General features: G+C 41.9%; 1 protein-coding gene across 10 annotated transcripts in view; it reads right to left on the reverse strand.

Moving 5' to 3' along the window:
• The window catches only part of LOC143213187 (glutamate receptor ionotropic, kainate 2), a 148,144-nt gene that overhangs the window by 78,499 nt on the left and 56,501 nt on the right, over window positions 1-13,144 (reverse strand). For all 10 annotated transcript variants that reach the window (XM_076432824.1, XM_076432828.1, XM_076432826.1 and 7 more), the window contains one exon: window positions 2,405-2,656. In XM_076432824.1, the coding sequence (XP_076288939.1) occupies window positions 2,405-2,656 (252 nt within the window). The remainder of the gene's footprint in view (window positions 1-2,404; window positions 2,657-13,144) is intronic.

Below are 13,144 nucleotides of genomic sequence, written 5' to 3' on the forward strand. Positions count from 1 at the left end.
AGTAAAGGCCCGTGTGTCCTCACAATTTAATACCAATATAAACATTTTTTTATTATTACTTATTTTTTTTATGAAACTTTCACCAATATATTTGTGGCATTTTTCTGATCAAAATGAGACCAAACACGATATAATTTTAACTGTATTTAGTGGTTTAAGCGACGACTAACGTTTCGGTCGCAAGGAAGGACAGCGTACGGGAAAGAAAGAGGCGCGGAGAGTCGCAGTCCTTCTCCACGTTCGGCTCGGCCTTTGCAGCTAAAAAAAATAGTGTCCGTCTACGAACTTTGCAAACGAACCTCCCCGAGGCTTTTGCGATTAGGTATTGAGGATTTACTGTAGAATGAACCAGTGCTGGTTGGCGGACACAGTCGTAACACGTAATCTCTATACAATAAAAATGCAGTCCTGACTCATTCACTCACTCGCTGATCAACGCCCAAGCTAAACCCTTAGATCTAGAAAGCTGAAATTTTGCACAGAGGTTTCCTTTATGATCTATACAAGGAATGAGAAACGATATTTCGAAATTCAACCCCCAAGGGGGTGAAAAGGGGTTGCAACGTTTGTATGAGGAATATTTTGTTCGTGGTCGGATTTGCTTGAAACTTGGTCTTAATGCTTTTTGATATAATTAATCAAACATCTATTTCGGCATTTTAAAAAATTCAACCCCCGAGGGGGTGAAAAGGGGTTTTGAAATCTAAGATGGCGGCATGACATAAAATTAAAACTCTATAGGGGTGAATGGGGGGTTAAAAGGCTTTATGGAGAAACAATATCAATTTCCGAGGGCATTAAACGGTTTTCTGTGCGAGCGAAGCCGCGGGCAAAAGCTAGTCTGAAATAAACACGAGGTAGAATCAAGCAGACAGACATTTGTATTGTCAATTGCGAAAAAATCAAGGTCCCCGGTGTCATGTTGCCTCGGCAATTAGACGGGCCCGTAACAAAAGCTCCCGGAACGTCTCGGATATCACTCACGCGCACCTTACATAATTTCCATCGGTACCTTACATTATTCATCAGCGACGGTTCGGCGAGAGGGCCAAAGAATGATGGCACGGGAAACAGTGAGAGGAGCCGGCGGAAGGAATCTTCTCGAGTTTAAACCGCCATTTTGCGAATTAATTAGACGGAATTCCCTCCGCTGGAGGACGTTTTCTTCCCGGTGCGCGACCGAATAGACGACGTTTCTCGTTATGAATGAATTTCATTATCTCAGTTTTGTGCCCTCGGTGTAGCCGCGTGCTCCACCCCCACTCCCGGCCGTAATTAATCGACGTTATTCCATTATTACGGCGCGTAATTGTTGCTAATAGGAGTGGTAATTGGGAGTGGACCTTCTGTAACGCAAATTGATAACTTAACCGGCGCGAACCCCCGGACAATTAACCGGTCTGGGTCAATGTTGGACGTTTTCGATTTTTCGATCGTTCGCCCGTCGAACCACGTGCTCGAATGCGTCCTCGAACAATTTCCATACGGTCGAAACGTGTGCCACTCGACGATTCGCGTCGCGGCGACCTGATTATGAATATGGATCCCCCTTTAACTGACAAAAAGATCGCCGCCGCCGTCGCAAGAAAACTCGACAATGTACTTTCGCTGTTAACGGGAAGCTTCTCGTTATTCCGATGGCGACGACAAACGCTGGAAGACCTAGGCGGCTCTTTTTGCAATCGCGTATGTAAACGGCGGGGCAGGGAGTTTTCAACTCGAAAACTTTTCAAAAATACGTCGAACACCGCTCGTTTTGAAATTCAAAGTTCGATGGGCTTGTTTGGTGGAACGCTGCAAGTAGAATGGTTACGGTGTAGTCAGACGGAAGTAGCAATTCCAAAAGTTTTCGCGAAGAACTTGTTACATTGTGACGCGAAGTCTGTTTTACCTGCGCGCCGGCACTCTGTTGCGGAACTTTGCAAATTTATCAAGGATTATTAGTTGTTCGTGCTCGGCGGACTGAGACGCTCGAGATCGAGCTGTTAATCCGGTGAGCAAACATTTATTTCGTATACACCGGTGTTAGTAATGAAATTGTTGGAAGTACAGTAATGTCTTAATGTTATTTATATTTCAGTGATTCTTTACGAAACTGTTGCCAACACATACCTGGCATTTTCCTGATTAAAATGAGCCCAAACACGACACAGTTTGGATAATATTTGCCCGTTTAATCCACGGTATAAGAAATCTTCGATTATGCGAACTGATCATGGCGGTTCCAATTATCGTGGATTAGACAGGTAAATTTGGCTCAAAGTGTATCGTGTTTGGGCTCGTTTCAATCAGAAAAATGCGGAGAATATGTTGTTGCGAGTTTCATAAAAGAATAATTAATTTAAACAATCACTTGTTTACAATAATCGTTTAATTTTCAGTTTGATCTCGATGTAGGACTCACCGTAGTCATCCTCGTAGATGATGGCGACCTTGGTCCAATTGAGAAACTCCATGATGTCCTGATAAGCGGCGTTGAGCAAACTTTGTGCGGGATAGAGGTTAATGCTGAACTCTTTCGCCTCGGTGTCCAGGTCCAGCCTGGCTTCCAGGTGTGGAATGTCCAGTGCGTCGCAGATACTGTGAATGTGTTGTCCGAGGATTGGGTCCGACGGCCCGAAAACGGCCTGCACGCCATATCTGACCTGCTGGCATGCTGCGAACAGAACCACACGTTTCGTTGTTCAAGCTTGCGACAAATCCGACAAATGTGGGAAACATTCCCGAAGAAAATCCAGATATTATTATTATTGTATATTGTCTGATTTCGCTAATGATAAATGAGAATGTGGGAAATGTAGAAACGATGACGTTAATGATGACGTATCTTTGTGTAACACGAATGAACGAGGTGAATTAAGTGATAACAAAATTAACCGAAGGTAGATGAGCCGGAAATATTACCGACCCGCCAGACGGAATTGAAAGTTCCAGTTCGTGTCTTAGGGTGATTGATTAGGCTCCTCCGATACGGCGACTTCGGAGAACAAACCGGATGAACCCGACACTGCTTCGCAGTACGGCAAATCCTCTATAAACGCAAAACCCTCGGGCAGGGTCGTTTGCATTTTTCGTAGACGGACACTATCATTTTTGAGCTTTTGAGAAGGACAGCGCGTGTAAAGAGAGACCGCGCGACTCTTCGTGTCTCTTTCTTTCCCATACGCTGTCCCTCCTTGGACCCGAAACGTTCATCGTCAATTAAACCACTAAATACAGTCGAGATGATATCGTGTTTGGTCTTATTTTAATCAGAAAACTGCCACGAATACATTGGTGAATGTTTCATAAAAAAATAAGTAATAATAAAAAAGATTAAATATTGGTGTCACATTGTGAGGACGCACGGGCCTGTGAACTGTGCCGACGACTGTGATTCTTCGCGTCGCAGTCGTAGTGGTTCACACCGATATACCCGAGTCGAGTCCAGATTACTACAGTGGAGGGGATACTTTTTTTGCGTTCATCGTGTACGGCCTTTTTGCGTTAAGATTTACTGTACTGGCATAATTTTGGTGGGTCCAGAGATATTGATTATTCGAGTCCGATCGATTTATGTGAAGGTACGTATCCATCGACTAGCATAATTTCATTGAATGCTCGGCAAACCATTGCAAAGAGGTATCATCGCGATGACCGTACACCCCATTAAGATTATTCTCATGTAGAACGACGGCGGTGCGACGTTAATACGGCATTAACCTCCGGCTGAGGCTGAACGTACGGCCATGGTTGTCGTTTAACGTCGTAAACTTCCTTTATGGCTTCTCAAAATTGTTGCGTCCACCGGAGAATCGTTCGATCATTAACAATAACGCCGGGATTTCTCAGACGGCGACGTCGGACACCTTGAAATCTGACTGTGACACGTCACCGACCAATGGCAGCATTTACAAAATTTAATTTATCAGATTAGAAGTCTTTAATATCATTCCAGTGAATGACGATCTTTGCCACGATTTTTATCGCAGAACTAGGAACCATTTTGTTACGGGATCTAAGCCGAACGCTCGACTTTTTAATAAAACGCACAAATTTTTAGACAAAGGGCAAAGTTCATATTGAACTTGTTATAAGCGATCAAATAGTTCCCTATGAAAGGAAGGGGGTATCCAAATAGCTGCTATTGATTCCAGCAGTTGTGCTCGTCCGAGGTAAAGAAGGAATTTACTTTCTTATTAAATTTAAAACTGCGGCTATCGAGAACAGCTAGAATGTTAACAAAGATAAGCAGCTTCATTACTCGATCAATTTAATCCGATCTCCGATCCAATCTATAACTTCCATAATTTTCGATTGAATAAAAAACTTCCAAATATTATTTTATCTCAAAGTTTTCAAGATTATCGACGTCTTTAATTGTTTAAATAATCACATATATGTTATATTCTCATGATGTATTTGTAGCTCACAGAAATAAAATACGTTCAAATATGTACGTGTGTGACGTGACCTTCAAATGACCTTTTTAGCCTCGATGGTCTAATAACCATGATGATGATCTATAAACTTAGAAAGAGAATAGCATCGTTAATGCTATCATTAACTAATTTAATTGACCGTACTGCTGAGACTTAAAGCGTAGCGTCGTTAAAAAGCATTTTCTCGTAATCTTCTGCCATGAAAGGGCGTGCATGAAAAACCGATCACGCGATGATCTAAGAAGTGATCCAGGAGGTAAGCGTTAAGAACGCGTTAACGCTGAGCTAGAAGTGTCTGCTAAGAGGTGGTGGTGTTCGTAGAATGACCGACTAGTGTCTGGCAGGGTTATCTCGGTCGACTCGTAACGATTGTTATGGTCGACATGGATCAGACAACTAGCCCTTATGCCGGCAAGTTAATACATTACACGGGACAAGAACTCGCAGGGACGTTCGAACGTTCCGCCGGGAACAGCAGTTTCCAGATAGCTGTTCCTAGGGCCAAGTGTTTCGGAAGGCGGAGACACATGTTGGATAAAGCGATTACGGCCAGCTACGGAATTCAATCCCACTCACGTGACCGTGAAATTTCAGGATCCACCGGCATAGTTGAAACAACTCCTGCGACTATTGTGTAATAACACAATGCCCAACAGAATATCAATTTCGCCTTGTTAAAATGATTGAAGAAATAAATGGATTCTTCCTTGAAAGGACAGATATGCCTTTTTACCACGCTTATATTAGCTTGCCGAGTTGTCGTCGCTGTATGCGTCAAATCTTGTAATCGAATTTTAAACCACTTCCCGATGAACTGGAGACTTGAAACTTTGAACATAGCTCAGTACTGGATGACAATGCAATATTAAAAAACAAATTTTTAAAAAAACTGTGCGTTCTGGAGAAAAAAATTTTAATATTAACCTCACACCTCGCCGCGCGACGCTCGGTAGTACGTCATCGCGTTCAGCGATCCCCACTCCGCGCGCCAGCGCTTCCTACTCCACTACGCGTTCCCAATCCGACTCATCCCCACTCCACTGACCCATTTCGCACCGAAGGAACTCAGTCAGTGTGGTGCTCCGTTCATTCGGTTCCATTTCGGACAATTTCGGACTCCATCAAGAGAAGTCGTCTCTCGGAGTCATCCCCTCATTCTATCGCGCGTATTTCCATATCTTGCGTTCCATTGAAAAAAGACTAAAAGGTAGAAAATAAAAAAATATATAAAAAAACTTTTTAAAAACCACGCTTATATTAAAATGCACTAAAAAGGAGAAAATAATCTTTTTAGACATTAGTGACCATAAATAAAAGCGTGGGGCGCCCACGAAGACTACGTCAAGATAGTTTACCGCCCCGGGCTTTTATTTATAGTCACTAATGTCTAAAAAAATTATTTTTTTCTCTTTAGTGCATTGTAATATAAGCGTGGTTTTTTTAGTTTTATTTTCTGTTCGTGGCCTTGAGTAATTCAACTTTATCCTGAAGACATTTAATGTATCTTTGAAAACAACAAAGATATTTGAGGTGATAACAATAGGTGACTCACCCTGTATATGTATAGACAGAAGATGGATAATAGATAAGATAATAGATAAAGTATCACACAGGACACATTATTGACACAGGAAGGGGGGGGGGGGCGATGCATTCTTATTATTTCTGATCGCGACCGACCGGCCATATTTATTCTCTATCCTCGGTGGGTATTCTTCTTATCTCGTAACCATTATTCTCCCTCTTTCATTTATCTTTATCCGGGATCTACGCCCTTTGTTTCTCTCTTTTCTCTCTATCTCTCTCTCTCTTATCGCCATTCTCCAGTCTCGGACCGTGACGGACAGTAGAATTGTTAACTCAAAGGAGACGGATATTAAAAAGTAAACGGAATACAGGCGATGTGGAAATGAAAATTGCCGCGGGCCTCTTGACTCGGAAGATCGCGTCCTTTGCTTTATTCATCCCCTAACCTCGCGCGGAATTGTTTTATTAACTGGTCAAACAACCTTTGGCCGCGGATTTAAACGAAGGTATTACTGTACAGATTGTTAAAATATTTGTTCGAATGCAGCCAATTTTTATTGTGCAGAAAAATTTGCAGTCTAATGACAAGTTGACTTTGAATTTGAAATATTTTCGACATTTTTCAATTGTCAGTTTACATTTATGTAACATTTTTGGAAGGGTGCTTCTGCGGTAATGACAAAAAGATTACGTTAATTTCCATGGTCAGACCATATCAGCGTTGCCTGATGATTTGTAGACGGAATTCTACAAAATGCGGTGAACGGGAGTTTGGGTAATAAATGCTGGTCATTACTGAGCGGCGTTACATGAAATTTGGAGTCGTAAATTCTACAAATCCGGCAGCTTAGTCCACTTTCTGTAATAATGTTCTTCGGTAATAAGCTGTTGCCCCCATACTGTCACAATTAGTCACTCGTAAATTCGTTTGAGCAACCTAATTAGCACAAACTCGACGAAAACATACGGTGCAAAAAGTATATAGACACGATGATCAATTGTTATAGGTTTAGAATGTGTTCGATAATGTCTATACGATTACGTTTGGCATTAATTAATTATTATTAAAATAACATTATTTGCATTTGAATAACTAACTGCTGCATCGGTATTGCATTTTGCGTATGGATGTAATTATAATTCTTAACTGATCAAAGTATCATAAAGACATAATTAATAATTTTTCTCTTTATTGAAAACCTGTGTCCAATTTTGTAGACACTAAATTAACATCAACTTTAAATCTCATTTATATATATTTTTTGTCATTTTTAGCAATTCCAGAAATAAAATCGGTTTTAAAAAGAAAATGGTGGGCGACGCGTGACATTTTCCGACCAGATATTTGTCCCGCTGCCAAATACACACGGTTAACAAGAGAAAGAGAAATAACCATCGAGGCTAAGTGCAGTGTAAAAATTTCCCATTTCATTGGCTTGTTCGATGGAATCCGATTTGCGACTGTATATGTACAGTAGATTGGCCTGTGCCCTGCAGTGTCATCCTTTAAGAAGATTAACTCCTTCCTCGCCACTTTCGGTCACCGCAGAAACTTTTCCGACACTGTTCGTAAACAAATTCAGATTTAGCTGGCTGGCTTCCACAGGCGGGTTCCTGTTTCCCTGGTGGTCGTCAGTCGGCTTTCAATCGTCACAAAACGTGTCGCGTTTTTCTTGCTTTCATTGCATGATTTTTTATTGTGGAGATATGAAGGTTTGAAGTCGGTGAAGTTGAAGAAGTTACGAAAATGGTACTTTTTAGTACATGATGTAGAAAAGTAAACCTAAGGGAGACTACGAATTTTTTAGATCGACGAGACTTGGGGCCTCTGAAAGTAGAATGTTTTCGCTTCAAAATGAGCTAAGAATCAATATCGCATGATTTTTTGTTCCGGAGATAAAAATGTTTTAAGTCGATGAAGTTGGAGATTTTTCTAAAATGGTACTTTTTCACATCCTGGCATAAAAGTACATGTGAGGATGACAAAAAGTTTTTAACTAGAGGAGACTTGGAGGCTTTGAAAGTAGAATGTCTGCGCTCCAAAATGAGCTAAGAATCACTATTGCATGATGTTTTATTGTGGAGATATGAATGTTGGAATTCGGTGAAGTATCACGTAGAAAAGCTTGATAACATCCAACGCTAAAACTGTGATATTTTTTAGCATGGGTGGCATTTCGGTTGGGACGATCACTGGAACGGTAGCTGTCACTGCCGAATTCATAATTATTTGCCACTCGTAAAGTGGAACCGCCGGAACCTTGCCAAGAAGTCCCCTCGGGACACAAAGGATTCCAGATATGGCGGCAGAGAGAAGTACTCAGACGTTTGCCAAGGAAAAACAACCATGAGGGAGCATTCGTGAGACTTCTCTCTCTCGGAGATGGGTTTCAATAAAGCTGACGCAATTATAGCTTGCAATTTTCGAAAACCGAAGCATTTCGAGCCTTTAACATGAGCCCAGCAACGAAATATTTGTCTGAAGCTCTGTCCACACCGAAGCAACGGTGGAACGGAATTTCATCCGGCGAAAGAAATCGTTGCAACAACAAATTGCCCAGTTAAGGATCATTAATCGCTGGATTGGTCCGCGTCGATCGTCGACAATCACCTGTTACGCGTGCAAATAATCTCGGAGATTCATGCGTCGATTCCTATAAATCCCTATAAATCAATAGTCAACGGGCGTGACGAGTTTTAACAGAGGATTTATCGGCGTAACGTTTACACGTGTAACAGTCTGCACGAGTCGGCGAGTCGGATCCTGGCAAAGGATGAGCCGAACTTCCGGCAGAAGTGTCTCGCAATTTATGAAGCTCGCTCGCGAGACGGCGATCCGCGTGTATCGATTTCGCGAGCCACGTCAACATTCCCCGGGTAACATAAACGAGGGCTCTCCGACTGTCGGTGACAAACTTTTCGCGCGTTTTCTCTCTCGGAAAAACATGCCCGGATAAAACATGTAAATTCGCGAGCCATGTCCGCGCGTCCCGTTTCGATCCCGGACAGTCGTAACATGCGAGTCGAGACTTTTTCCGAATTTCCAGTGGACACGAACGAACCATAACCTTGACGCGCGAATGGCTGACTTTTGTCGACGAGGCTGCGAAGGGGTCCTGCGGCACCCGCAATTGTTATTCAACTATATTCCGCGAATCTGATCATCTCGAAACTATCATATGCATTAGATAGACAAAAATAAATTTTTTTCTACCTCCAACAATTTTCTCAGAATTGCGGGAAAAAGGGATGAAATGCGGCAGGCAAGTTCGAGTATTCTCGCGTTTTTTTCATTTTGATATCTCAACTAGCAACCGAGAAAAGAATAATATAGTTAAGGGTAGTTTTCTCTGTGTGTGCTCACAATTGTGAAAAAATATATAAAATGCGGGATACATTTCCGAGTATTTTCGCGTTATTTTCATTTCAATATCTTGGTTGACAACCGAGAGAACAAATGGTAAAGTTAAGGGTGGTCACCCCCGTATCCTTAAATGAGGGTTTGTAGATTTGAAATTTTTGGGGATTGTCTTTCAACGTAGAAGGATTGTTTTGCAGACGAAACGAATAGCAATTGTCGTAGGAAACCGCCATGATAAAAAATTGTATTTTGTTTATCAGGAAAAAATGCGCTTTCGCGAAAATTCGATGCTCGTCTGTGAAAAACGTACCGTTCTAATACGAGTATGATGGGAACGGGGAAGTATAGCTTGATCACCACCAAAATCCCATTATCTCGTTGCCTGAGAATTCGCTACTCGTTAGCCTCTGTCTCTCCGTGCTGCGGCTGGCATAATCGAAGGAGCCTTCATAAATTTTGGTCATCGCTGTCATAATTTATTCTCTGTGGCGGTCGTCGCTCCCATTTTCAGCATGCGCCAAGCAAACGATGATACACCGCGATTTATTTTATCATACCCCTACCGAACGGTATAAAACGTGGCTCGTGAAACTCACTTTTGCCTGTCGCTGTAAGCAGATAAGCCCTTTATGCCAGGGCACTCTTCGAATAGTTCGAGAGGACACCAACCGGAAGATTAAGCGAGGAGTTTCACCGACGCGGCGGATTATCTTTTGTACAAGATTCACCGTTCCCCCTTTTTTCGACTTCTTTTTTCGGAGATCTACCCGCGTGAATCTTGTCGTCGATCCTGAATACCGGTAAATTATAAATCAATTTTCCAGGCTTGTAGTACCCACTCGAATCCCACGTTAATCCACGGGAATCTACTCGTTGCCTTTATCCCCGAATGATGGAAGAGGAACGTCGCGTCGCTTTGAGCACCAATGACGATTTTAAGAAGATTGGCCAGCTTTGCGTCAGACAATTTTATCAGTTCCAGAGACAATAGGCAATCTCTTTGTGATCCTGATAGGGTGGAGGAGGTGGTCAATGACTTTACGAATGTTCGGCAATTCTTTCATGTATTTGTTCGTTTTTATTCGCGAGGATCACAGTTGTGTCACTTTTGGACACGTGGTTAGTAACGTTGTAAAAGATTGGAAATTGTGAAAATAATTTTCGATTGTGAGAAACATTGTAAATTGTCTGAAAATTGTAACTTTTGAAAATAATTATAATTTGTTTAAAAATTGTTTGTAAATTGTCGAGAAATAGTGAACTGTAAAAATAATTGTAAATTGTGAAAAAAAACTTGGCAAACCTGTAAAAAATTGTAGATTGTGTAGAAACGGAATTTTTTTAAGAATTTCAAGTAACACTTCTTCATGGAATACGCTAGAGAACAGTGATCTTCAGGATCACGATTTTCCATCCTTTCTGGTAGATGCAATTCGAACAACAATGGCGACACCATAGAAAATAATTGAACTCGTAAATAACCGAACCTTGTGCTGGATCAAAGACAGAAAAAAACCGTGTTACGGAGGCAACGAAGTTAGGAGAGTGACGCTCGGTTGCTTGCAAAGAGCTTATTTACCAGTGGCAGTCTTCGGCGAAGTGTAGAGAGCACAGAGAGCTCGAGAGTATACTTCGACACGAAGCTAACTCGTATCGTTGGCTCTCGCCCTTTCCACGAGGAGAGTATCTTCGCAAAGACTCGCGAGTCGAAATTACGCGCGCGCCTGCGACGGTAAAACGTTGCGCGCTCACGATCTGAAAGACGCTTCAAATATTAATGGCGTTTACGGTAACATGGCCGCGTTGTGTTCGCGTCTGCCGGGCTGAAATTTCACGAAGAGTTGCTAATTACAGCCTTTCGTTAAACATCCGTATGAAACTCTTGCCGGAACCTTGCGAGGGATTTCCTGATGGAAGGTTAGGTTCGCGAGGAATGTAATTTATTCGGTACATTCCCCCCCTAAAACATTGATCTACTGATCCCATTCTGTGGATCCCCCCAAATCGAAGATCGCTGTTCCATTATTTTTATTATATAATTCATTTTAATCGGACCTCGTTTTTCACAATTGAATATTGCAAAAATTAATAACTTTCTCAGGATTGTGAAAAATATATATGAAACGCGGGGGGGATTTTTCATCTCAATACCTCGAGTAACAACCGAGAAAATAAATGATGAAGTTAAGGGTAGTTTACCCTCGGATTAATGTGCTAAATAATGTAGTTAAGGGTAGTTTACAAAAAGTACAAGTGCAGTAAGACCTCGATTAACCAGATTCCGATTATAAACAAATACGCGTTTAAATATGATTATATTATGAAGGTAAATAAATTTTCCAAAATGAAAACTTTATTTTAAAATATAATATTCGTTTTAATTATATTTCCCTCGGGTCTCGATTCTCTATCGGTACTTAATTTACCCAGACTGTTCGTCTCCCATTCAAGCCGCTTAACCGAGGCCCTACTATTTTACAAAAACTAATAAAGAAAGTAAGTCCACATTGTGAAAATCGTTTAAACTAACGTACCAGGCGATCGATAAGTAAAAATCGAACTTGTGTGTGTGCACTGTTCCCGGATCGATCGGGCAACTTTTATCCGGCGCGAAGATCTGCGGTCATTTATGGCACGTGGTTCACCGGAAATGTATGTGGCTTCGAACATGTACCGTTTCCGGGAGCTGTCACGTTGGCGAACAACAGAATCCGGGGAAGATCAGATCGAGCTTTAATTAAACTTTTTAATTGAACGTGGGATTTGCGCCTGATGTTACAGTTTCCAATTACGTCGGCGACGCACGCAATATTTCAGAAACAGAGTCCCACCCCCTGTATTCAGTTTCGACCGATCTGAAACAGTTATCGCTTGGACTTTCATCGACGCTTGGAATCGATTGTCCGTCAAATTTTGTTCGTTAATTAACCAGAAAGGCCAAAGACCAGGCGGATAAGCTTTCGGTAAATTTACCGTTAAACGGTCGGCCGCCGGTAATTACATCATCGACGACAGGTTTGGGGGACGAAGCCACATGGGACAGGTTAAGGGGAGCAATTAAGTGCCACCAGCATTGATCTCGCTAGTCGCCAAGGTTTCGATCCCTCCGCCATAGTTCCAGACCGGTGTTCGACAGGAAAAATCCAATTTCTCCAGGCTGCGGCACGGCCAATAAATTTCTGATCCTGTGTACCGCCTGGGGTACAGTGCGCACGGAAGTGCAACGCAACCGTGACACGGTGATTCGGTCGGAAAATCCACGAAAAAGATCCTTGGAGCCTGTTCATTAATTTCCTCGGGCGACAGTGCCTCGTATGAGCGGAATTAAAATTCTCGATAATTGACTGTTGTCCATTTGGACCGGGATTAAGCGAGCTAATAATCGGCACGTCCATTTTTTCTACCATTTTTAACACTGGGTTTACGGAGCTTTAGAAACAACCATTTCACATTATTTTATAAACATAACGAGAATGTTCCCGAGATCATTTGAAGCAACATTTTCCTTTGCAAGAATGGCGTCCGCGGCTCTGTTAAGGAGTTATCAACGAAAAACACTAGGTCGCGCTCTGATTGGTCCGTGTTTTTCGTTAATAACTCCTTAACAAAGCCGCCGGCGCCATTCTTGCAAAGGAAAATGTTGCTACAAATGATCTCAGGAACCTCCCATTTCCGGACGTTGAAGGAATTTTCACACACCCTGTATAATACCCAAAGGAATAAATTTGGCACGTAATTTTCCTCAAGGGAGCATCTTTACAAACTTAATAATCGCAAATTAAGAATATTAGAACCCGTCATTTTGACGGGATTGTAGGGTGCTAGTATTATATTA

Source organism: Lasioglossum baleicum, chromosome 10 (genome assembly GCF_051020765.1).
Source record: "Lasioglossum baleicum chromosome 10, iyLasBale1, whole genome shotgun sequence".
Classification (NCBI taxonomy): Eukaryota; Metazoa; Arthropoda; class Insecta; order Hymenoptera; family Halictidae; genus Lasioglossum; species Lasioglossum baleicum.